The 24,997-nt window shown below is 43.5% G+C and overlaps 4 protein-coding genes across 5 annotated transcripts; 2 read left to right on the plus strand and 2 right to left on the minus strand.

The window, feature by feature from the left end:
- Positions 1-4,077: 4,077 nt before the first annotated feature.
- On the plus strand, positions 4,078-5,957 carry LOC112345596. Its single transcript, XM_024672720.1, has 4 exons — positions 4,078-4,777; positions 4,855-5,294; positions 5,359-5,790; positions 5,849-5,957. Exons 1-3 carry the CDS (start codon positions 4,078-4,080, stop codon positions 5,746-5,748), a joined length of 1,530 nt encoding a protein of 509 aa, XP_024528488.1. The 3' UTR covers positions 5,749-5,790; positions 5,849-5,957.
- A 6,364-nt stretch (positions 5,958-12,321) lies between these two features.
- Positions 12,322-14,316, minus strand: LOC112345597. The gene is made up of 3 exons (XM_024672721.1): positions 13,494-14,316; positions 12,972-13,411; positions 12,322-12,907 (listed from the first exon to the last, which is right to left on the minus strand). Exons 1-3 carry the CDS (start codon positions 14,314-14,316, stop codon positions 12,518-12,520), a joined length of 1,653 nt encoding a protein of 550 aa, XP_024528489.1. The 3' UTR covers positions 12,322-12,517.
- A 1,112-nt stretch (positions 14,317-15,428) lies between these two features.
- On the plus strand, positions 15,429-17,121 carry LOC112345598 (methylesterase 7-like). The gene is made up of 5 exons (XM_024672722.1): positions 15,429-15,685; positions 16,078-16,294; positions 16,350-16,490; positions 16,553-16,669; positions 16,718-17,121. The coding sequence occupies exons 1-5, from the start codon at positions 15,429-15,431 to the stop codon at positions 16,982-16,984; spliced, it is 999 nt and encodes a 332-aa protein (XP_024528490.1). The 3' UTR covers positions 16,985-17,121.
- Positions 17,122-18,048: 927 nt separating this feature from the next.
- Positions 18,049-24,994, minus strand: LOC112345632 (helicase and polymerase-containing protein TEBICHI-like). 2 transcript variants are annotated; one of them, XM_024672798.1, is made up of 25 exons: positions 24,959-24,994; positions 24,476-24,897; positions 23,814-24,414; positions 23,701-23,765; positions 23,538-23,643; positions 23,286-23,486; positions 23,067-23,237; positions 22,855-23,016; positions 22,549-22,788; positions 22,286-22,498; positions 21,881-22,231; positions 21,673-21,825; positions 21,442-21,618; positions 21,175-21,393; positions 21,000-21,117; positions 20,118-20,947; positions 19,869-20,066; positions 19,561-19,820; positions 19,310-19,508; positions 19,153-19,251; positions 18,747-19,099; positions 18,577-18,685; positions 18,368-18,523; positions 18,224-18,320; positions 18,049-18,166 (listed from the first exon to the last, which is right to left on the minus strand). In XM_024672798.1, exons 1-25 carry the CDS (start codon positions 24,980-24,982, stop codon positions 18,102-18,104), a joined length of 5,589 nt encoding a protein of 1,862 aa, XP_024528566.1. In that variant the 5' UTR covers positions 24,983-24,994; the 3' UTR covers positions 18,049-18,101. The 2 variants fall into 2 exon arrangements, with proteins under 2 accessions (XP_024528566.1, XP_024528567.1); XM_024672799.1 differs by having other exon boundaries at positions 18,084-18,166; positions 23,538-23,638; positions 23,732-23,765.
- Between the last annotated feature and the right edge of the window lie 3 nt (positions 24,995-24,997).

Raw genomic sequence — 24,997 nt, forward strand, 5'->3', positions numbered from 1 at the left:
GATAATATGTACCATTGGTTTAATCACTTTATAATGATTATTATATATAATTCTTGGGATGATGCTTGGTATTTGCATGAATTTCCCATATGTCTTTAAAGGATAGCACTGCAATTGTATAATAGTTTAAGCATAACCACTCATAAGGATTGAAGCATTCTCCTAGACGTCTTCAAATGCGTATTTGGACATGCTAGTGATCATGATGATGCCTTCTAACAAATGCATCATCTTTGTCAAGGGCTATCCGAGTTTGTGATAAAAAAGCTGTATAGGTATTTCTATTGGCCGAAGATGTGATGTAATATTATCTAATATGTGCATAGCTATGTTTGGTGCCAGGCTCATAATATTCCCTTTCATATTGCAGTATGATGGTTGGCCTCCTTAATCAAGTGGTTTCAACATTTTTGTCCAAAGGAAATTTTTTTAGATAATAGTCTCACATTTATAGTAGAAGCATTTCAAGTTTTGACATCTTATGCCACACTATTATCCATAGTTAGATGGTTTAGTGAAATACATTATTTGGATTTTCAAAGGGATAATCATGAAGTAAATGAACTTTTAGCAATTAAATTGGGATAGTTAGTTGCCATCTCTTTGATATGCATATGTCACAGGGGTATAGAGTTCTATTGGTGCTTTATTATATAAACTCTTATTTGGTTATGATTCAATACTATAACAGAGTTAAGTTTACCTTTACAATTGCTACGAGCTACTGATACTAGATCTTGGGATCAATATTTAATGAAACTCTGAAGTGTATGAATGATGTGCAACACTTCCTGGGCAAGATGCAGTATCTCGGTAGTTTTGTTGATCATCTTTTTTATCACACTACACTGTTGCGAGTATTGCTAAAGTCATCAATATCATCTTTCATTTAGTCTACATATTGTGAGCGAGCATTTACAGATCTCAAAGAGCTATTGACGACTCTTCCAATTTTGGTATATCCTAACTATACTTAACCTTTTATTTTGCATATGGATGCTTTTGACATTAGTTTTAGAGGTGTATTGATGCAAAAACGCCCAAGTGTGTTTGATCAGCACAATCCCATTACATATATCAACTGTACATTACAACTAATGGAGGTGAATTACTCTATGATAAAAGAGTGTTTAGTAGTAGTTTGGGGTTTTAAAAAACTTCATATATATTTACATAGTTCTTAGACATTACTAAAAGGTGATCATGCTACTGTTACTTCATTATTAAAATAAAAGAATTTAGTTGGTTGTATTGCTTAATGGGTTTTGAAGCTTTAAATATATAATTTTGATGTTGCTTATTACTTGAAGAGTTCTATGGTTGATGCTAATGCCCTTTCTCAAGCTCCTCTTCCTTCTTTAATCTTTTTTCATATTTTTAATAAGCCTATTGCTTTCACATCTATGGATTTTTTAAATGAGGATTCCATGCTGTCTGTGGTTGTTGTATTTGATGTTCAGTGTCCATAAGATGCAAAGCAAGATTTACCCTCTTTTGATGAGGTTTGCAAGGTTTAAAATATTGAATTATGGATTTGAAAACTTCATAATAGGTTTAAGAATTTTACATCACTTGCTGATGACTTGCCATTTCGGCATTTATATTTTTAATATCATCTTGAGGCTAGTCTTCTTTATTTTGTAGGGATGAATCTTGATAATCATTTATAGTTAGTGTTACCTTTGATATTTATTCTATACTTTCTCTATACCTACCATGATTCTTTTATTCTAGGTAGGCATATAGGACATTGTCATATTGTTCTCATAAGATTCATCCTGTAGCCTTGGTAGAAATTGGTGATTCCCTCTTCCACCCAGATCTTTCTTATGCAATCTACAACACTAGTGTATTTCATATGAGTAAAGGAGTTATATAAGTTTTTCCATTGGTTGGAGATGTGATGTAATGTTATCGGATATATGCATAGCTATATTTGGTGCCAAGCTTGTAATATTCTCCCTCGTGCAATAGAAAGACAATTAGAATTAATTGTAATTTCCCTTTCATTTGAGTTAGTGGTGTTTGATATAATGGGGTTCTTTCCACAATAGACTACTAACAATGAGTATATCATTATTATTTTTGATTACTTGACTTATTAGGTTGAAATTGGTGCTCTTGGTAGTGCATCTGCCATTACTATTAGTTATTTCCTCTTTAATTGAGTGGTATTTTAATATTGTTGTCCGGAACAGATTCTTTTGGATAATAGTCCTGTATTTATAGTAGAGGCATTTCACATTTTGACATCTCATTTAGGGATATTTGGTGGAACGGCTCTAAAAGGATGATATAAACTTTTAGCATTTGTATGCATATGTCATAGGGGTGGTGTTCTATTGGTGTTTCATTATAAAAACTTTTATATAGTCATAATTCAATATTATCAACAGAGTTGAGTTTACTTTTGCGATTGCTATGGGCTGTCGATGCTAGATCATGGGATTAATATTTGACAAACATTCTTCCATTTGTTTGAATAAAATTTGTGAAACATTTAGGTAGTGTATAAGTGGGATAACAACAACACTACAACTCCCATCATCGTCTATTTATGAAGTACAAAATGGATGATTTAATGTTATTTTGTTTTTTCAATCTTATGATACGTGATTTATTTAAAAGGCTCTTTACTCAATGAAAAGGACCACATCAAGTATTGCAAAGCTTCACCTTATTATTTCCATTGTGTAAGTTATAAGTTCTCTCCACTGATGATAACTGTAGGGCCTTCTGAGCAATAGAGACTTCCAGCTTCCTTTCTAACATGTATTCTTCAGGTGAGAGTGCTGTCGGACATGGAAAAGTGTTCCGGTGTGAATATGAAATCCCTACTCAACTCAAAAGAGCTCAAGTCGAAAGCACAAATGATAATGAAGTTTTCACTTTCATTGCTGGCAGCACTTAAAACTACCTGCTGATCATCTAAGGGGATGAAATGCATCCAGGAAACTACAGCATAGTATGCAAAAGCTTTGCCACCAGGAAGAAAGACCGTGAACAAACCCAGGATTTCAAATATAAAGCTGTGAGCCCTTGTTCTCTCAGGTCTTCCATATGTTCTCACTGTTCTCTTGGGTCGGGTCATGGCAAGTGGGAAACTCTGTCTCCGCAATGCTTCTTTGTTCGTGGCTCGCACTTGTTTCGTGGATTGGGCTCTCGACTGGAGTGGCGGGAGTGAAAACGAAAGCAAAGAGAAAGAAAGGAACTCTACAAAACGAGAAGAGATGTTTCGAAGCGGTCCGTAGCATCCGTGCCGCCATTGCTGCCGCTCGGCACTGGCGGCGATGACAATGGCGGGGGAGGTGGCGGTGGCGGAAGCGGCAGTTCCTCGACAAGCGGTCCATCGACAAGAGCCGATAAGCGGTGTATCACGTCCCACAGGACGTGGGCAGCATCCGAGGGAAAGCGTCGTTCGCGCCGAGAGCTCGGAGTAAAGTTGTCGCAGCTGAACGAGTCCAGAGTGTCCGGCTCATTGGAGAAGTTATCCGTGACTTCTTCCTCGTTGGGCGGATCGGGCTTGGGCGGATCATTGCGTGAATTGGGCGGATTCGGCTCCCCTTCGCCAGCCGCCACCAGCTGCTGCTGCATCGCTGCTGGCTCACTGCTGCTCGGTTCGCCGCCGCCGTCGTCTTCTTCCCACACGGTCCTGCTCCAAGTGATCCGGGATTCTTTGTATGTCTCGAGCTCAACGCGTTTCCCGTAGAAACGGACACCTACGCAAATCAGACATGGTGAGCAAGGATTGGAAAGCAAGAGAGTCGTGACAAACTTGAGCCGCGAACTCGAGTCCAGCCGTTGTGACTCCCGCCCAGAGCAACCAGAGGGGAGAATGAATTAGCTAGGAGAAGAACAAGAGAGAAGAAGAAGACAAAGAAGAAACGGCTGCTGCGATCGCCGGGGGAGCCCGGAAAGCCGACACCTACACACAGCGATGAGACAAAGTCCGGAAGAAGAAAGGAACAAACTTGGGCAGCGACGAGTCCAGCCCATTTTTCGTGATCATCGATTGGCGATCAAAGATCTCGTCCGTACGCGACTTCTATTCTCCGGCCCGGCGGCAAGCTCGTGGCTATGGGTTCCTTCCAGCACGGATCACGGTGTGTGCTGGAAGCTTGGGAGCGTTCTCACGACGAACATCACTGCGAGAAAAAGAAAGTTTCGCACTCCTCCTGGAGGCTTGAACCAAAAGCTCCGTCGTGTAGGGTTTGGATGTGGCGCTGTTGTGACGATGTTCCGGATGAGCTGCTCATCCGGATCATGTCCCTCCTCCCCTCCTCCCGCGACTTGCATTCTTCTTCCCTGGTAAGCAAGAGGTGGGCGCGCCTGGCACGCCTCGTCACGCATCTTTGCCTCGACTCGAGCAGTCCTGGCGTGGAGCAGGGCCTCGCGCGCTGGTTTGGTCATCACAACAGCCTCCGCCAGCTATCGATCCAGAGCTTCTTCCAGCACCAGCCGGACTGCAGCTCCACTCGCTGGCTGCACCAGGTCGGGAAAAGTCTCCACTCGTTGAGCATCTCGAGCACCAGCTCGCAGCACAAGTTCGATGGCTTCTGGTCCAACGTCTCGGCCTGCCAGGAGCTCCGCTGCCTCCACGTCCATGGCAAGCAACTCGCCCAGCTTGGCGATGCAACTTTGCCTTCACCGCTGCTGCCCAATCTCCTCTTCCTCACCCTCCGCGCAAGGGTGGACGTGACTTCCCTTCAGCAGCTGCTCGACCTCTGCCCCTCGCTCCTGGTGGTGCGCATCAACGGGCTATTGGTGAGATCCTCGGGTACGTAAAAGCCATAGCTCCATATGTTTGCCCAGTTCCAAGCTCGATCCTGATTCTCGTGAGTGTGGTTCATGCAGGGACCTACGTGCTCAAGAGCCGCACTCTTGTCAGCTGCCAGTCCGAAGGCTACTTTGATGGCGGCCTCGACAACGTCACCATTGGTCTCGACGCGCCGAAGCTCCGGTGGATGTTCCTTGTCGCCCCGCGCATCGTGCTGCTGCCTGCTACGTGCAACATAGACTGGATCCGGATGACTGGAATCATGGGTGGAATCCAGGGGCTGCGCTACTCGAGGCTCACAAAGCTTGCGTTCACCAACCCGTTCTACAGCTCCGCCCAAGTTATGGACAAGGTGGCGAGGTACTTCGCTTGCAGGAAGTCGAGCCTATGCGGGATCAAGACGTTCTACTATTCCGTTTTTGACGATGGCATGCCACTGTTTTCTGTCGATCTTGCTGCATTGCTGGAGCCTTTCCAGGGCCTTGAGATGTTCATCGTCAGTTTCAAGAGCATCAAGGTTAGTGTTTTGGTAATTGTTCTCTTCCCCTCGTGATTTGTGTGTACGTGGTGACTGAATGCAGTTGCTCAACGTTGCAAACTGCACCAACCCCTTGACAGTCTATGTGGAGTACTTCTGCGTCACGCACGTCTGGGAAAGTGAAGGTCCCGAACTGGAGGTCATCCGCGAGCTGCTGAGGAGAAGCAGCGGCACCACTCTGGAGTTGAGGGGCTTCTACATTAGAGAGGATGTGAACCCCGAGATCCCTCCGTTGCTTCAGGAGCTTCCAAAGGAATTCCCAGGACGCGTCAAGCTGCCACCCCTGCAGCTTGTGCCCCGGCCCACCTGCGGCATTCTGTGGCGGTCCTGGCAAACAAGTGTTGCCATGGAAGATCCCTACACTGGATTCAGCAACCACTGGTGCAACTTAGTGTACGGGTGGCAGTCCGAAAGGCCATGCGCGTGGGAGTAGCAGTCGCTCTTCAAGACGATGGCAACAATTTTGAGCTGCAAGGTATTCCAAGTACATTTGCAATCCTTCTTTTGATCACCTTCTGACAGATACTTTTCAGGTGAGAGTGCTGTCTCGGACGTGGAAAAATGTCCCATTGGTGTAACTTTGACGTCCTGATTTATTGCTCGTCATCTTCTCGAGGCAAACTGAAAGCACAATTCATGGCAGTTTCACTTGCAGACTTTGCAGACCTTCTCTACAGGCACTTGAAGCTACTTGTGCCTCCTGGAAAACAATATCCTAGTACGGAGAAGCAAGCGCAAATTTGCGTTCACATCATGCAGCAGCAGCCTCAAGTATGGATTGCTGCTGCATGGCAATCTCAAGTGCTACACAACAGCTTCAAGAAAAACGATTTGCGCCACCTTCTCGGCTTTGGTCTGCGTCGACGTTCAGACTTGAAGTCACTCGCTCAAGATCATCCACAAGCAGAGCAACATCCTCTTGACTCAGGCTCTCGGCTCTTCTCTAGAGCAGCCTCTTGCTCAAGTCGGGATGGTGAAAACGTTTGACTGAAGCAAGGACGGGCTCTATAACTGATATGATGCAATGTGCCACGTAGCATTATGCATACAATATTGGTTGTATGCATAGCATGTTCTAACGACTTTGTATCATCGTGAGCCTGTGAGGTCTTTTGGAGCATGAGTCAGTAACTTACAATGCATTGATTGGGTTCTACATCCAAAATGGCAATTGCAAGGGAGCTCTCAAAGTTTCTAGGCTCATGGTATCAAGCTCAACATTAATATATAGCATCGTAATTATTTAGTTGGACTTTACATCATCTCCCTCATTTGGAGGGCAATTATCTCAGCTACTATCAATGATTAATGCTTGTGTTGGTATGGGGAATTTGCCACAAGAACACTATAGAAACCTGGTGTGGAGACTCTATATTAGTGTTCCACCATCATGATGTTATATCTTGGAACTTGATCCTCTCGTGCTATGCTCAGAATGGAAAAAGTGAGGAGTCTTTTGAGTTGGGAGATGAGGCTGGATGGATCTTGTCAACTAGACATGATCACTCTACATCCAGGTGGCTGTATGTGGTCTCAATAGGGCACACTATTCCATCCCATGTAGTAGAGAAGATGCTGGCATATTCTCAAACACACAGCCCAATGCAGGTCTAAGATGTAACTGACTTATACTTGCCTTACAAAATGGGTTTGTGTTTTGGCTCTGGCTGCTACTCTAACCCTAAGTTTGGCAAGTTGACGGATTTTATTTTTTAACTCAAAGTTTTATTCTTTTTTATTTTCAATTCTTCAAAGTGAACTCTAGTTTTTTCTTGGCTCTTTTTACTTCAATAGAAACAAATTCTTGTGAAGGTTGGTTTTTCTTTTTATTCTTTAGTTTTTTTTTTTTATTTCTTTTTGGTTTTGTAGTTTCACAAGCAAAGAGGACAAAGTTGACCATCCTAAAAGCCATTATTGCATCACTTGTCTTTGGAAAAGCAAATTCAGCCCAAATTCCTGAGCTTAAGATTTTATTTATATATGGTTTCGAAATCCTTTTTTTTTTTTATTTGTTTTTTTCCTAGGTATGGAACTTATAAAGTTCATTTTGAAAAGAACACTCTGCGAAGTGCAAAATACCTAACTTATATAATGGATTATACAAATATGCATGGCTTGCAAACCTTAATTGTATATAGCAATTTATTCATGTTATGTAATAAGTTTACAGCTGGTAAATACTTTTCACTTACAAGGTTCGTAACTTATTCTTTAAAAATTAGCAAGTTTATAATTCTTTCCTTTTATATGGGTTGAACGACATAAAAACCCCAACTTACCACCATGGAACTTTAGGGAAAGTTCTTTATACAGATTATTTTGATGTTAAATAAAATAATAATCAACTAGAGGTGCTTCTATATCATCTTTAATGGCTACTAGAGTTTATCCACAAGCTATAAATGCTGTTGTAATCAAAACTGGTATCTTTCTTAAAATAAAGATTGGTTTTTCTTATAATCCTTTAGACATGATTATAATAATATTTTTTCCTATTTAGTTTTCCATTTCTAAGATATTGTTCACAGCTCTATATGCATCTAGATCATGAAGAAAAATATCATTATATTGTAGCAGATCTATATGCTAGATACATGCTAAAGTTTTTATTTTTTAATATTATGAAAAGCATGAATGTATCAAGTGATTTAGCAACACTTGGAAGTTGATTCAAATGAAATTAAAAGGCTTAATGAAGTTTATAAAATGCACTACGGCCTTATTTCTAAAGACAAAGTAATGTAAATTATTTATATTTCATTTCAACTCTAATATTTCATCCCTAACAACCAATATAACCTTACTCAAGCTAAAAGTCTTTTCTCATTTTGCTCTCTTATAATGTTAGAGGAGACAAAAGATTGATGGAATATAAAGTTATAGTGCATGATAAAATGGTGGATAAAATTTATAATTTTGGATGAAGGGTCTATGATTAAGTTTGATATGGAGTTCTCAAAAAAGATTGTTATTTATTTGTCTTCAACATGGTTTTTTCTATCGAATAAAGAAAATATTATTGTCTATTTTGAGACATAAAAAAATTCAACTGTGGAAATCGCCAACAACTAAAAATAAATACACTTGTCTCTTATCTATTTTTTAATTGCTTTTTCTATAATACAAATATCTATTCGTGTAACTTTGAAGTAGTGTTTCTCTTAACAATTCTTAGACTTTAAAGCACACAAACTAGCAATCTAGAATAACTATCACAACAACTCACAAAATTGTTATTAATTGGATGCATTATATAACAACTTGAAATTCCCTAGCTAAACAATGTAAGAACAATACAAGATAACTAGTGAATAAGATATAGAAAGCATACCATTAGTAGCAAAACTTCATAGTACTCATTATTAGTGTTATTGTAACTTGCTACAGCAAAGAAAGAAACTCTATCGAATCATACTTTTACTTGAACAATTTAGTCTTTTTTGAACTAGGAACTCTAATGCACTTTAAATATGTTTGTTTTAAGTTTTAGCATTAATGTTTGACTTTATTGAGTGTAAAATTTATGACTCCTTTCGCATATTAGAATCGAAAGTTTGTCTGAGGACATAATCAAAGAAAATTCGTTCTCTACAAAACAAACTTAAGAATTTGAGAATTTATCTATCAATTATTTATACATCTCTTTCTTATGTTAGAAAAAAAAATACTCACTACTTTGAGTTTAACTGTTCAACTGCAACCGAATGGCATTGATTACTACTCCAAAGTCAAAGGAAGAGAAAGTTGTTACTTTGCCATAAAGATGAATAAAAAGGAAAAAAAGAGGAGCAAGCTACTACTTTGTTATGAAGATGAACAAAAAAAAAAAAAAATTAAAAGAGAAGAAATGAAAAAAAATATAAAGAAAGGAAGATTTAAATAATGCAAAAACTAGATTTAAACCAAAATCCCAAATCCAAACACTCATTAGGAAGAATTAAAGTTGTCTTTTATCTCCACCAATGTAAGTGTATAGTTTATAGAAATGGAATATAGAAATGTGTATATCAAACTTTAGCTTATATTTATGAGCAAGTGGTCTAAATTAAAATCAATCTGACGGCTATTAAAATCCCATTATGCTAATATTAGTATATAGCATTATAGCCATACACTTGGACTTCACACATACAAATGACTATAAATCAGAAAAAGTAGAACATTTAAAATAGAAACAATGGCAATGTCATATATACAAGAAAAAAATATAAAAATTACAGATAATAGATTTATATAGAAACCTGGAATAAATATACAAATATGCAGAAAACAACTACAAAAATATATAAATAAAATAGATAATAAAAAACCAGTAATAATTACAAGAGATTTCAATATTGACTATCGAAAAGAAGAAGCAAAACCACTTAAAACAATAATGGAGAAAGAAGGACACATACAAATAATAAAAGACAATACACATAATAAGAAAATAATAGATCATATATGGATAATAGATATAATATATACAAAAGCAGGAATAGCACTGTAGATCATAGCAAATTATATATCATAATAAAAAATATTTTTAAAAAAAAAGCAAACCAAGCATTGCTGCAACACAACACACAGCAAAAAATTTTTAATTAGAAACTGTTGTTTAAATGATATTGTAATTAAGATTATATTGTAATATTGGTCTACTACCTGACTTTCGCCCTGATTTCTATCCAAAAAATGGAGAATGTAATAGCTTGAAGATGACAAGGTGACCAGTGTACGCGCCGTTTTGTGTTATAAACTTGCACTACACATGAAAAAGGTTATGCTATGCATCACTATCATGCTGCACTGCTGCTACTAGAGCTGCCAACGTTGCAGTCATTCACGACATGACATGCGGAATTTTCTTTCTCTCTTTTGCCGCATACAGATTTGCTAGCAACACATAAGCGGAACCATTCGATGGGTCCAAGCCCAAGACGTTTTGACTCGCAAAACTTCCGCGCTTCTCATCCTGTGACTCTTACAGGCTCCTAATAGACACGTCCAGTCTAAATTCTCGGCCGCAAATGGCATGGTGGCTATGAGTTCTTCAGCCTCGCTCAAGTAACGAGCTCGACTGAGCAATCCCAGCAAGCAGCTGTAATGCTGCTTCTTGTGGGCCATTTCAAAATCAAAGCGAATCGATCGAAACAAGTTTCTTCCAGAGAACACCTCTCCTTTGTGTGACCACGCCAGGAGTACACACAAAAATGTGACTTCGTCCGGTGTTTCCACAAGGTTCATCTCGTAAAAGAGCTGGATCGCATCCCTCGACTCTACGTTTTGTGCGAAGCCACCAATAATCGAATTCCAAAGGAGTACATCTTGGCTTAGCAAGCCTTGAAATGCCCTTTTGGCTCGATCCAGATGACCGTTTTTGGCGTATGCAGTAAGCAAGGCAGTCCATGATAATAGATTTCTGATTTCCATTCTATCAAAAATTAGTTTCGCTTCTTTAAGGTAACCATGTTGTGCAACTGTGTTTAAGATACCTGTTTTGTGCGTAAGCTGACAACAATGAGGTTAACGCGTACAAGTTAATCTCGGGCATTCTCTCAAAGAGCTCCCTTACTTTCTCCACTTGGCCGTGTTGCGACCATTGCCGTCCACGTGTACGTGTTGGTTTCTTTCATAGCATAGAATATTCTTTCGGCATCCTCGCGTAAGCTATTGCACGACACAAGATTCCATTCCGGCATAGAATCGAACATTTTCTTTGCGAAACCCAGATGCCCTCTTTCGGCATATGGTCCGTCCACGTGTAGATGTTCCGTTCCGGAATGGAATCGAACGTCTTTCTGGCATCCATCAGGTGGCCATTCTGGCCGTACGCCGACATCATGCCGTCCAGGCCGACGTGTCGCGTTCCGGGATGGAATCAAATAGCTCTTTAGCTTCCTGGAGATTCCCCGCCTGCGCAAATGCCCAAAACAACGCAGTCCAGGAGACGAGATCGCGCTCCGGCATCGTATCGAACAGCGAATTTGCGCGCGCTAGCCGCCCACCACGCGCAAGCGATCTCGTTGTACTGTTGGCGTCTGGAACTCTCGTCCTTCTGTAGATAATTCTTCTCTGCAGCAGCTAAAAAGAAGTGAGCTCTTCCTGCTGGACCGACACAGCCAAAGAGAAACCTATGAAACTCACCGAGAAGAGCGACATCCACAACAAAGAAAGCTCTGTGCCGCCTCAAACTTCTTCCAGCCCGAGCTCTGCTCCTCTCCCACATTCCCTGGCTGCCGTAGATGCGGACTTTCAATTTCTGGAACGTCCAGCTTAACCAGGGCCTCAAACGCGAGCTCTTTCCTTTCTCTACGTTCTCTCACTTCCGGCAAGAGCTTTAAACTGTCCTCCATGTCACTGAGTCCGCTAACTTGCGTCTAGTTCGTTTGCTCTGGCCAAGATATCCCAACCATCAGTAACAAGTAAAAGTGACCGCATTTTGTTGCAAACCTTTGCATCGCATCTTCTGGAAAGGACGAAGGCATCCTTTGCGTCCCTTGCGAAGTGTATCCAGATATCATCGAAGTCCAAAGTGTGTCAATGAAGAGCTGAGCGTCGTCCAGTTGGCTAGAACAGCAAAACCCGTGTAGATGTCCTCGAAGAGATCCAAGGCCACCTTGCCTTCACTGCTTTCAGCGTAAGAACGACGAAGGACTCCCAATTGAGACCACATTTAGCAGCTTCGGCGTGCATTATCCTCTCCAGTCAGCGATCTTTTGCTTCTCTTTTTGCCCGAAAGTCGCACAGCCTCCTCTTTTGATGCAGACTTGTGCAAGCCTTCACTGCAGCAACGTAGGTTCGAGCGCAGTGTGCAAGTGCTTTGAAAGACTCAAATGTTCTTTGATTACAAGATGACGATTCCTGGGAATAAGTACACGTCAGGTAAGCCGTGTCATTAGAGTTGAAACCATTACCTCAGTTGATCAAGCGCTTGCCTCTCCGTACTAGGATGTTGTTTTCCAGGAGGCACAGGTAGCTTCAAGTGCCTGTAGAGAAGGTCTGCAAAGTCTGCAAGTAAAACTGCCATGAATTGTGCTTTCAGTTTGCCTCGAGAAGAGGACGAGCAATAAATCAGGACGTCAGAGTTACACCAATGGGACATTTTTCCATGTCCGAGACAGCACTCTCACCTGGAAAGGTGATCTTAAGAAGGATTGCAAATGTACTTGGAATACCTTGCAGCTTAAAATTGTTGCCATCGTCTTGAGGAGCGACTGCTACTCCCACGCGCATGGCCTTTCGGACTGCCACCCGTACACTAAGTTGCACCAGTGGTTGCTGAATCCAGTGTAGGGATCTTCCATGGCAACACTTGTTTGCCAGGATCGCCACAGAATGCCGCAGGTGGGCCGGGGCACAAGCTGCAGGGGTGGCAGCTTGACGCGTCCTGGGAATTCCTTTGGAAGCTCCTGAAGCAACGGAGGGATCTCGGGGTTCACATCCTCTCTAATGTAGAAGCCCCTCAACTCCAGAGTGGTGCCGCTGCTTCTCCTCAGCAGCTCGCGGATGACCTCCAGTTCGGGACCTTCACTTTCCCAGACGTGCGTGACGCAGAAGTACTCCACAATGACTGTCAAGGGGGTGGTGCAGTTTGCAACGTTGAGCAACTGCATTCAGTCACCACGTACACACAAATCACGAGGAGAAGAGAACAATTACCAAAACGCTAACCTTGATGCTTTTGAAACTGATGATGAACATCTCAAGGCCCTGGAAAGGCTCCAGCAATGCAGCAAGATCGATAGAAAACAGTGGAATGCCATCGTCAAAAACGGAATAGCAGAACGTCTTGATCCCGCGTAGGCTCGACTTCCTGCAAGCGAAGTACCTCGCCACCTTGTCCATAACTTGAGCGGAGCTGTAGAACGGGTTGATGAACGCAAGCTTTGTGAGCCTCGAGTAGCGCAGCCCCTGGATTCCACCCATGATTCCAGTCATCCGGATCCAGTCTATGTTGCACGTAGCAGGCAGCAGCACGATGCGCGGGGCGACAAGGAACATCCACCGGAGCTTCGGCGCGTCGAGGACAATGGTGACGTTGTCGAGGCCGCCATCAAAGTAACCTTCGGACTGGCAGCTGACAAGAGTGCGGCTCTTGAGCACGTAGGTCCCTGCATGAACCACACTCACGAGAATCAGGATCGAGCGTGGAACAAATGCCGAGACTGGGCAAACACTATGGCTTTTACGTACCCGGGGATCTCACCAATAGCCCGTTCATGCGCACCACAAGGAGCGAGGGGCAGAGGTCGAGCAGCTGCTGAAGGGAAGTCACGTCCACCTTTGTGCGGAGGGTGAGGAAGAGGAGATTGGGCAGCAGCGGTGAAGGCAAAGTTGCATCGCCCAGCTTGGCGAGTTGCTTGCCATGGACGTGGAGGCAGCGGAGCTCCTGGCAGGCCGAGACGTTGGACCAGAAGCCATCGAACTTGTGCTGCGAGCTGGTGCTCGAGATGCTCAACGAGTGGAGACTTTTCCCGACCTGGTGCAGCCAGCGAGTGGAGCTGCAGTACGGCTGGTGCTGGAAGAAGCTCTGGATCGATAGCTGGCGGAGGCTGTTGTGATGACCAAACCAGCGCGCGAGGCCTTGCTCCACGCCAGGACTGCTCGAGTCGAGGCAAAGATGCGTGACGAGGCGTGCCAGTCGCGCCCACCTCTTGCTTACCAGGGAAGAGGAATGCAAGTCGCGGGAGGAGGGGAGGAGGGACATGATCCGGATGAGCAGCTCATCCGGAACATCGTCACAACAGCGCCGCCTCCACATCCAAACCCTAGAAGACGGAGCTTTTGGTTCAAGCCTCCTCGTCGTTTTCCTGGAGGAGGAATCAAACCAAGCGTGCGATATTCTTCGTGAGAACCAGTTCTTCACGCAGCGAGTGGTCCCAGACTTCCACTCCACCCTTCGACTTCGCCGCTGCTCGCAGCACAGTGAAAGTGGCGGATCTCGCAAATTCCTCAATGCCGCGAAGCTCCAAGAACTTTGATGCCTCCTCCATGCTTTCTTTTTAATCTCGATCATCGATTGGCGCGCTCAAAGATTTCTCATCCGTACGCGACTTCTCTTCTCCGGCAGCGAAATCGTGGAGCTCGATTCCTTCCAGCTCGCGATAGCTAAGAACAAGAACCCTAAAAGTTTGTAGATGCCCGAGAGAATCTTCTAGGGCATATTCAACCGTCGTTCATGGGAGGCTCCTAGGTCTTGCAATTCCCTGGCCGAGGTTCATCAAATTCACACCCAGATCCGTCGCGATGGCCTCGAAGTCGATCCCTACACCTGAAGTGTGATGATCCAGGCGTATGGGCGATGCGGCAGCCCGATTGATCTTCGATGCGATGCAGAGAAGGGACAAATTCTCCTGGGACTCGATCCTCACGGCCTACACCCACAATGGGCACCTGGAAGACGCCTGGGCGATCTACACCGCCATGGAGGAATGGAAGCTCGTAGCGATGAATGCGATGCTAGCAGCCACGGTGCGAAGCAATTCTTCGATTCGATGCCCGAGAGGGATCTTATCTCCTGGACGCTGCTGCTCAATGCACTGACGCGATTGGGGCTCTTGGACGAGGCCCAGGAGCTCTTCGATCGATTTCGTGCTGATACCCGCGTGGCGGGCGGCTGGCGCGCACAAAATCGCTGTTCGATGCGATGCCGAGCGCGATCTGTCGGGGAATCTCCAGGAAGCTAAAGAGCAATTTGATTCCAGGAACGGAGGAACGGGTGATCGGGACATTCTAAAGATGCCAAAAGAATATTCTATGCCAACGACGATAGCGGCAAGTGGAGAAAACAGAGTTCTTTGAGAGTGGTATCTTAAACACAGTAATCTCAGATGGGAGAATATTCTATAATTTTGTCGAGTGTGATGCTATGCCGAAGCCGAAGTTAAATTTGATTCTATGCAAGAAAAAGACCTTATTTCTTGCAATATAATGTGCACAACATGGATATCTCAGAGGAAGCGAAAAATCTCATAGACTGCCTTGCTTAGTATTGTATGTGCCAAAAATGGTCATCTGGGATAGAGCCAAAAGAACATTTCAACGCTTGCCAAGCCAAGATGTAATCCTTTGGAACTCAATTATTGGTGGCTTCGCACAAAATGTAGAGTCAAGGAGCTCCTTTACGAGATGAACCTTGTGGAAACACTGGACGATGTCACATTTTGGTGTGTTCTCCTGGCATGGTCACACAAAGGAGAGGTGTTCCATGGAAGAAGCTTGTTTCGATCGATTCACTTTGATTTTGAAATGGCCCACAAGAAGCATCATTATATCTGCTTGCTGGGATTGTTAAGCCGAGCTGGTTACTTGAACAAGGCTGAAGAACTCATAGCCACCGTGCCATTTGCGGCCGGGAATTTAGACTGTGTAGGAGAGGCGAGGAAGTTTTGTGGGTCAAAACGTCTTGGGCTTGGATTCGTTGAATGGTTCTGCTTATGTGTTGACCTATTACTTGCACTGCCATGTCGGCAAAAATTACACTACTATCTAAATAATGCGTTATATTGATGTAGCAGCCAAATATTTGGTGAAGAACAAAGAAAAATAAAAAATGTGAGCATATGCATATATTTCAAGTACACATGCATATATTTCAAACCAGTATGGTAGAATTTGATATATCACCTAATGTAGGATTTGATTACAATCTTGAAATATTGGTAGCATTATATTATTTAAAGAATTTAATCTTACTGGAATTCTTTGTTAAATCAATGAGACTTTCCTATTTTCTAATAGCTCTTCTCATCCTAGTAGTATGTTGTGAGTGCTATAGAAAGAGTGTTCACTTTGTTCTTGTCCATGGAGCTGGACATGGTGCATGGTGCTGGTATAAGGTATCCTCCCGACTCAGGCAAATGGGCCACTATGTGGATTCAATTGATCTCACTAGTGCTGGAATTAATAGTCAAGATGCTACAACTGTTGGAACATTGGAGAACTACACAACTCCCTTGACACAACTTATTCAATCTTTGTCCCCTGATGACAAGGTTATAATGTTTCTGGCTTCTGTTGTTTGATGTTATATTCTTTGAAAAACTTCAGGTTGTGCTAGTTGGGCACAGTTTGGGGGGACTGAGTGTTACTTATATATTAGAGAAGTTCCCTGAGAAGATCATGGCTGGGGTTTATTTAGCAGCTGTGATGCTACCTTCGGGCCCAGACGGTGGTGCCATTTTTTCACAGGTATACAAGATTTTAGATCTTTAAGCTTGGAGTTTTCTTTATAATTTTTTTCTGTTTTCAAGATTGTTGCAAATTTAATAGCCAGTGGCATCAGTTCTTTTGTCAATGGCTCAACAGCAGCAGCTTATTTCAAGCTGGATCAAGTTCAAAAGTACTTCTACAACATCTCCCCGCTAGAGGTAAAATTGGTTAAAGATGAATTGATTTTATATGTATTTGTTGCATAGAATGTGGAGCTGGCTAAATCTTTGCTGAAGCCATGTCCTATATTTGATGGCACTGTGAATTTTACAAGCACTCGTTATGGCACTATTCCTCGTTATTTTATCAAAACATTGAGCAAGGACAAATTATTCCTTAGTGCAAATCAAGAAGATCTTATCAGAAGGACTCCACCTAAAGAAGTGCTTAGTATTGACTCAGATCACTCGCCATTCTTTTCAAAGCATGACCAGCTTGTCCGCCAACTTTTAGAAATTGCTAAAGGATTATAACAAAGAATTAGGGGGACATGCTTAATCTATTTTCATTTGTAACATTGAAAAACTCCATATTGTTGTTGCTCACACCATAGGTGGCACTTCCAGAAGGGTTATAAAATTGACAAAATTCCAAAACATCTATTTAGGTGTAAGTTGTTTGTCCTCATTGATCCAGGGAACTTTCGTTGCAGCTATTCTCAAAGTTGCATTTCAACAATGCAATTACACACAAAAATTGACTTGAATAATTCATGCTAATGCCAAGATCAGTAGAATTGAGCAAATGAAACTAGAAACTTCTGCAGTACATTGCATGAGTGTATATAACTGAGTTGCAAGAAAGAGAAGATATAAAGCAGTGTCATATGAGAATTAGGTGGTATACTGTATCAAATTCTAAGTTTGCTGCTTGGTTTATAGATTTGCCAACATATGAGTGTTATCTCCTTGGAGCAAGCATCTCCTTGAGCTCAATGCTCTTGAGCTGGTAATGAGTCTCTGTCTTAGCAAATTCATGTGGTACATGAGATGGTTTGATTGGTAGATCCTTCGGTACAATCAAATCCATGCCAAGCAAGACCTTGCAAAAGATCATCATTATGGTTTTTCCAATTGAGAAATTATAGTAAATTGATGAATCTTAATTGTAATTACTTATAATAAAAACGTTTTTTCAATTTATAAGTTTTAAAATATATGTATAATACTTAATTAAAAGGTAGAGTATTTTAATTTTAGTGTACTCTTTCAACGAATACAAAAATAGAATAAATATTATTAGGGTCCTTTGTAGTCATTTGTCGTTCACTGAAGTGCAAAGCAACTCAAATGGGGTCTGTCCCAAAATTTACAACACATCACGTCCATAGCCATACAGAACGTTCACATCAAAACCGAGCACTACTTTGTTCCAGCTTTGATAGAAATACTCTCCACAGGTTGATAGAGATACTCTCCGCACACCATACTGCAGTCATGCAACATGAGAGAGGCAAAGTGTTATGAGGTAAGGAAACAAAATGAAAGAAAGAGGTGTTGCATGCGGAATTTAATTAAGGACCTACGTGCTCGTTTCGGAAAACAAAATGCGCCATGTCATCAAAATAATTTATCAGTTTATCAAAACATTTTATATTGAAAGTGGGCTTAATTCTCCCCAAGAGGGACCAGACTGCACTTTCACAGTAAGTGGTACTGCAAGAACCAAAACCAAAAGTTTGTGAATCCATAGCTGTTCAAAGTTACCACTACCTGTTAAACTTGTTGCCCCTTCCATGCACGCTTTGACAATAGCAGCAGCATCCGTGGCTATGGCCTCCTCCACTTCCAGCAAAAGCTCGTCATGGATCTGTCATTCCATGCCATGACTCCAAGGTAAAACCAAAAGAAAAGTACCTGAAGTAGTAATCTACATCGATTGTGGAGCATAGAGAAATGAATTGCTCTTGAGTTTCCCTGCGGGTCTGTGTATGCCAAAGTCTTATCGTTCTTTCCAACTAAAGCGGTGTGCAAATCGATCATTGCCATTTTTATAAGGTCTGCTGCCGATCCCTATTAGAAGAAACGACTAGGGCCTTGGAGGTTAAAAGTTTTAATGAAGTTACCTGGCAAATGGAGTTCACTGCTTGTCTTTCAGCTTTGGCCTGGTCACCCCGTTTGGAATCATTGATTTTCTCTAGATACCGTTTCCTACCTGCAAGCGTTTTTACGTATCTGGAATAAAAAAGGAAACACAGTAAGACTCAAAAACAACTTCAAAGTTTACATAACATACCCGTTGCGACGACAGCCATCGACTGCTTGTTGGAGCCAAGCATTGACTCCAGGAAACGCTACCTTGAATTGTTCGTGATATCTGCTAGCCTCCCCAACGGTGCATTCCATCTTTTCAGCCAAGCTATTGATGCCCATCCCATACAGGATTCCATACACCATCCGTTTCGTTCTCTCTCGCTGTTTATCCGTCACAGAGGTTTCAGGCTGGCTGGTCCATTTCGCCGTCATCATTCGAAAGAGATCCCCAGTTGGCCTCCGAAGCAGCGAAAGCAGAGCTTCATCCCCAGAGAAGTGTGCCATTAATCGTAGCTCGATCTGAGAATAGTCAGCTGATAGGAAAACCCAGCCTTTCTGTACAAAATAAGATAAGCCATCGTTTCAGTGGGAAAACTTTGAGATAATACCTGCGTAGGAACAAAAAACTGTCGAGCATTGACTTCGACTTCTCTCGGTTTCCCAGTAGAATGCTCCTCAAGCAAAAAAGTTATGGAATGCTCCACGCACTTCCTCACGATGTATAAAGTTTAGGAGAGGGATGAAAAAAAAAGTCAAATCTCTTACCTGAAGGTTGGGATCTTCCATAGACAGTCTGCCAGTACCTGTGGAGGTATGAAGCCACTGTCCGTTTATATACTGAATGACATTGTCTGCATCCTTCAAAGACTTGTCAGCAGTGGAAATTACAGCTCCAATCGTAGTGTGCAAGAGCTTTGAAAGACTCCGATGTTCTTTGATTAAGCTGACGACCGGATGTCGATCCCTGAAAAAAAGTAAAGTCAGGAAACCCGTGTAACTAGAGTTGAAACCATCACCTCAGTTGATCAAGGGCTTGCTTATCCGTACTAGGATGTTGTTTTCCCTTTGCACAGCCAGGAGGCACAGGTAGCTTCAAGTGCCTGTAGAGAAGGTCCGCAACGTCTGCCGGCAACGAAAGCGAGAAGTTCATTCCTGCCATGATTTGTGCCTTCGACTCGAGCTCTTTGAGTTTTGTCTCGAGAAGATGGCGAGCGGTAAAGCAGGACTTCATATTCACACCAATGGGACACTTTTCCATGTCCGACAGCACTCTCACCTGAAAAAGATCTGTTAGAAGGAAGCTTGGAATTCTCCGTAAGCTTACCATCGGCATCTCCAGCTGCATGAGTGGGTCATGGAGAGCTTCGGATAGCAATAATTTATACAGCACGGAATGCAGACCGCGGATTTGAGCGGCACGACGACAACAGCCATTGTGTGCTTCGTTTTTCATCTGGTTGGTCCATCTTCCTGCTCGGCTTGCAGCGGCAGCTACTTCACCAGGCAGACGCCTTTTCACTAGCTGTAAAACGAAACGGTGAGAACAGGCCCACACGAAAATAAGAATGCTAACCTGTTCTAGTGTCGAGGATGGATTGTTTTCTTCATCTGGCCATAGTAACCAAGCAGCTATCCGGAAGTCAATATACGGCGCCTCCATTAGCAGTGGACTCAGAGGATTTAGTTTGCTTCCAGCCTGCTGGAAGAATTGTATTTCACCTCGTTCTTGAGAAAAAGCTGGAGTATCGAGGGCCTTCATCTGTCTTTTCAAGTCCCAACAAAACTTGTGCACTCCCTTTCGAGAGAAAACTCTTGAAATCCTCCTCCAACTTTCTTCGACGACCCGAACGTAATATACTGGAGACTCTTGCCAGCAGACAGCAAATCCAAATATTTTGGAGAATGCACCTCGTTGGTCCTCAAAATGTAGATCGAAGAAGAAATCCTGAGACCCTTGCCAAGCCTGGAAAAAGGCTTCACGTGCAGTAGGTTCCAGTTTCTCGAAGTCTACAGGCCCGTTGTCTAAGACTTCACACTTTTGAATCTGTTGAACGGGCTGAGCGTTGATATCTTGTTTGATGAGGCTGCCTCCAAACGCATTGGAGCCATGGTTACCATTTTCTTGCATATTTACTGGTCGGTTTTCCTTGTCAGTGCTATGAACGTCGGCCTTGCCCTCGCCTTGCCTTGGAGATATGGCCATCTCGTCCGTCTCAGCCTCAGGCCTCTGAACTCTAGCATATAAAGACTGCGACAGCGAATGCGGAATCGTTGCTCCAAGAGCTTGAAAGGCCGAGAAAGCAGCTATTCGCGCCTCTTCTGCTCGATCCAGGACAATTCTCCTTGCTCCGTTTTTTATTTTCTTTGCCGCTGCAGCATACATCCACTGCTGCTTACCAGCATCTATTACAAAAAGCTTGTGAGTAAAAGCATCCGATATTTAAGATAAGCCAACCTGCATGTCCTTTGAATGAAGAATCGGACAGCGCGTTTGCAAGTTCAGGAATTGTAGCCTCAGCTACAGCTTCAACTGTTCGTAAGCCCGCTTTGTATAAAGCTCTAGCTCGTGCAGCCTGTGAAAACATAAAACAAAGGTAAAACAATGTTAATTTCTATCGTTGAAACCATACCTTCACGAAGGGAATTTCTGTGAGCCCCACAATCTCCGCTCTCACGCCGAAAGAGACGCGATTCTGAAACTTCGATATTAATCCTTCCAAGTCATGCCATCCAAGTCTTTCACAAAACGTAGAGATCATAGCAGCAAATCGGCCAGAACTATCCTGAAGAGCTTGCACGGTGCCCCTCGGCACCTTGAACGTACTGCAGACGTCCATTAACGGCACTTCCTAGTGGCGAAACTTCAGTATTACGAAACAAAGGTCGACCATACATACCTGAACAAGCTTGGACAATATAAGAGCCACAAAAAAGCGTCTGTACACACGCAAGTTTTGATCCGCCTCGCTAGCCTTCTCACTACCTTTTATACTCCTTTTACGGCCCTGCATCGGTGCTCCATGAGCCATGCGCATCAGGGATGCCTCGGTCACCCCAACTCTGCTAGCAACTGCCTGTAAAATGCGAAAGCATTACAGTGTATATTTCTAGCTTTCGTCTATAAGAACCTGATCGACATGGGACAATTCGACAAATCTTTGATAGTAAACTCCCCAGTCCGGTTCAAGCTCCACGTGAATAGGAGTAACCTCGTAAACAAGGTGCAACTCTGACGCTAAAACAAAACTTTCACGGGCTTTAGCAAGATCCTCAAAGACAACCTGCATCCTCATAATTAAAATTCGTCATTGCCAGAAAAAACGAGCGAGAACGTACCAAGCATTCCTCCGGGCTGAGCGAACTGCCAAACGCTGCTTTTCCTAATGGAGTTATTTTGTAGATCTGTAACTCCTGATCCCACTCTATCAGTCGCTTGTGGCACAGCCATCTCAAAGAATCTTGAGCAGACTTCACGACGTCATCAAAAGGTTGTGTAGAGTTGAGAAGGGTACAGCGCACATAGCGGTTGACATCCTGTGCGCTTTGGACGATGCCACCAGCCACCACCTCCAAAAGAGCTCTCATCATTCCATTCTTTTCCTCGGCGAGACATGACTGCAACGGTTGACAACCTTCTTTCAGAATGGGAAGAATCCTACTGAGCTCCTCACTTTTACAGATTAATATCTGCAAAACCAACAGTCGGAAAATTTCAGAATACATAAACGGGAGAAGTCTTACACTCTCGCCATGCGTGTCTATCCCTGCTCTTCCTGCTCTCCCAGCCATTTGCCTGTATCTCGTCCCATCCAAAAAGTCCCGCCCAATTTTGGGAGTCCGAAAGATTACTCTTCGAGCTGGAAGATTCACACCAGCAGCAAGTGTCGAGGTCGCTGTTAATACACGAACGATTCCTTGTCTGTAGCAAGTTTCTACAACTTCTCTTTCCTCGGCCTGTAAGATCAAAGTAGAATACAGAGGTTGAAAACTTCAGACAGAATTACCGTGAGACCCGCGTGATGGTAGGCGACACCAGCCGGCAGGGTATCTCCCAGCACAGGGTCCAAACCCGCGGGGCACTTACGCAATGTTTCAGCTGCTTCGGATCCATCTCTGTAGGTTGCTGCATTCCCTTGAGAAGACACTGAAAACTTTGGCAAATATTTTGCAACATGACGGGCAGTAGTTTCGCAGGCATGACGACTTGAACAAAACAAAAGCACAGAATGGCCTTTATTAACCACCTAGACAACAAAGAGCACAAACTGGAATCAGTAAGGCCTATGAAAGGGGTAAAACGCAGAAGTAACCTCATGGCACAGATGGACGATGTGATCTGGATCCTTGCCGCCAAGTTCAGAGCCTACTTTTAGAGCACGAACAGTATTCATACTAGTATCGTAAATGGTGTTCCCGACTTTAATGTGTTCGTCTAAAGGAACCGGGCGAAAGTTAGTCTCATAAAATGCAGCCTGCAAAATATCATCATGGTCTATAAGACTTGAATAAAAGATTGCAATACCTGAAGCCATGATGCAACGGCTGCTACATTAGGCATCGTTGCACTCATTCCTATAATTTGTAAGCTCGTTGGGCCGTCGGGGCTGCTGTTTTCACAGTCACCTTTACCGACCGCATATCGTAGCTTGGTCAACAACAGTTCTAGCAAATAACCTCTTTCTTTATCTCCAACCTGCACCAGACTGTTATAAGAAAGATATTGGGATGTCAGCATACATACCATATGAAGCTCATCTATAACTACAACTGCTAGTTCGGACAGCCGCCCATCCTCTACCAACTTATTGATGAGTGAGTTCGCTTTTTCGATGGTACAAACCGCAAGTGAAGTATCTGGAGGTAGCGTTTTACTCCCGTGAGTCCCAAAATATCCACGGACACGCTTGCCAACATGTTCCAGTACCGCCTCTAAATGCTCTGTCTAGCAAAGCAAAAACCAGTTGACGTTTTGACAAAAGAAAACCAAGCGTACCTTCTCAGAACACAACGCGACATATGGTAAAACCAGCATTGCCATTTTCCCTGTCGCCAGCACTCTTTTTAACATCAAGATTTCTGCAACAAGACTCTTTCCTGCACTGTCAAAAGTTTTCAGGATTACCATAAAAGAAAACTAAATAAGAAATCTCAAGTACCTTGTCGAGGCACAGTAAACAAGACTTTTACCATCCAAAACTCCATCAAGGCGTAGACAATCAACCTGTAGTTTCTTGTAAGTAGGCAGTAAAATCACAAACAGTTAGCATACCTGCCATTGATACAGTCTTCTAACCCCCTTCCGAAAGTATCCTTCACATAATTCAGCCGGAAGCCAATCGGATAACTTCTCACCGGAGACTGAGGACGATGGATCGTTCACGATTGCCTTTCCTTCTTCAGTGGGAGCTGCAGCAGCTTCTTTGCCAACGTTGTCATGACTCGCAAAGTCGAAGCACACGACCGGTAGCGGAGAGTTCAATAAATTAGGACCGTCGGGGTTGATACGCGACTTCACTTCCGAGCAGTCACCTTTCTTGCTCCCAAGGACGCGTATTGCCTCGTCCCAGAAGCTATCTCCTGGTGATACATACTTGTTGTCGAGTAGCCAGTTCGGAGTCAGCTTGGGCTCGCCACCATTTCCAGCACTTGCATGAGGAGTGCATGGTGGCTTCTTCGCACTGTGCTGAAAGGCCGGTAATTGTCTGTCAGCCATTTCAACCATTTCAGCCGCTCGTTCCACTTCGTTGCACTGAGAGGAATCGCCAGGTCGCTTCTCAAAGCTTTGCTTTGGAGAGACGTCCATCTTCTCGCTCTTCTCTTGCAAAACATCTCTAGAGGTAGCTGCTACCTTTTTTGTCGGGGAAACACCACTGAAACCAAACAGACGCATCAGCAGAAAGGAATGAAAGAAAAAAGATCATCGTCACTTACTGGAGACAGATCGCCAGGAACTCGTTCGCTATTTCTTCTCGTTTGCTTTCCTGTCCCTCCAACAATGCACTGAAAGCAGTGAGCTTATCTTCTGGCTGATTGTCGGGCTTGTGATTTTCCTCTTGCTTAATCTTCTTCTCCCGCTGTTCCTCGTTTTCCTGCCCGTGAATCGACGTAGAACACCTCTTAAGAGCGATGCGATCCTCAATCCGGTTGCAAAGACTCGTCCTCACGGAAGAATTCGCCTCCACGACGCTGCGCTTCTCCCGAGTAGCCTCGGCCACTGACACTGGACTCTTGTTACTCACAATGAACCCGTCCAGGCTGCATTTCCTGTGCGGCGACGAGTCGTCCAAACTCGCCCTCCTCGCGACCGGAGAGACCGATTTCGCCGATAGCTTCTGCTTCTTCTTCGATTGGACCTGGAAGAACGCGCGCCTCGATCAGAGCTGCGCAATCCAGCGATCGATGGGTCGAACTCACCTGGTCGAGCCGCGCCTTGTCCATTAAGCCATGGAAGAA

This window comes from Selaginella moellendorffii, unplaced genomic scaffold, assembly GCF_000143415.4.
Source record: "Selaginella moellendorffii unplaced genomic scaffold, v1.0 SELMOscaffold_9, whole genome shotgun sequence".
Classification (NCBI taxonomy): Eukaryota; Viridiplantae; Streptophyta; class Lycopodiopsida; order Selaginellales; family Selaginellaceae; genus Selaginella; species Selaginella moellendorffii.

Bases quoted from the DNA above. Each gene is read 5' to 3' on its own strand.
- LOC112345598 (XM_024672722.1), top strand. From the start codon at position 15,429: ATGAACCTTGTGGAAACACTGGACGATGTCACATTTTGGTGTGTTCTC. The intron at 16,491-16,552 runs GTATACAAGATT...TCTGTTTTCAAG, and splicing joins GTGGTGCCATTTTTTCACAG to ATTGTTGCAAATTTAATAGC. The intron at 16,670-16,717 runs GTAAAATTGGTT...TTTGTTGCATAG, and splicing joins ACAACATCTCCCCGCTAGAG to AATGTGGAGCTGGCTAAATC.
- LOC112345596 (XM_024672720.1), top strand. From the start codon at position 4,078: ATGGGTTCCTTCCAGCACGGATCACGGTGTGTGCTGGAAGCTTGGGAG. The intron at 4,778-4,854 runs GTACGTAAAAGC...TGGTTCATGCAG, and splicing joins GCTATTGGTGAGATCCTCGG to GGACCTACGTGCTCAAGAGC. The intron at 5,295-5,358 runs GTTAGTGTTTTG...GACTGAATGCAG, and splicing joins TCAGTTTCAAGAGCATCAAG to TTGCTCAACGTTGCAAACTG.
- LOC112345632 (XM_024672798.1), bottom strand. From the start codon at position 24,982: ATGGACAAGGCGCGGCTCGACCAG. The intron at 23,017-23,066 runs GTATTGCAATCT...GATATTTTGCAG, and splicing joins CCGTTGCATCATGGCTTCAG to GCTGCATTTTATGAGACTAA. The intron at 22,232-22,285 runs GTAAGACTTCTC...TTGGTTTTGCAG, and splicing joins TAGACACGCATGGCGAGAGT to ATATTAATCTGTAAAAGTGA.
- LOC112345597 (XM_024672721.1), bottom strand. From the start codon at position 14,316: ATGATCGAGATTAAAAAGAAAGCATGGAGGAGGCATCAAAGTTCTTGG. The intron at 13,412-13,493 runs GTACGTAAAAGC...TGGTTCATGCAG, and splicing joins GCTATTGGTGAGATCCCCGG to GGACCTACGTGCTCAAGAGC. The intron at 12,908-12,971 runs GTTAGCGTTTTG...GACTGAATGCAG, and splicing joins TCAGTTTCAAAAGCATCAAG to TTGCTCAACGTTGCAAACTG.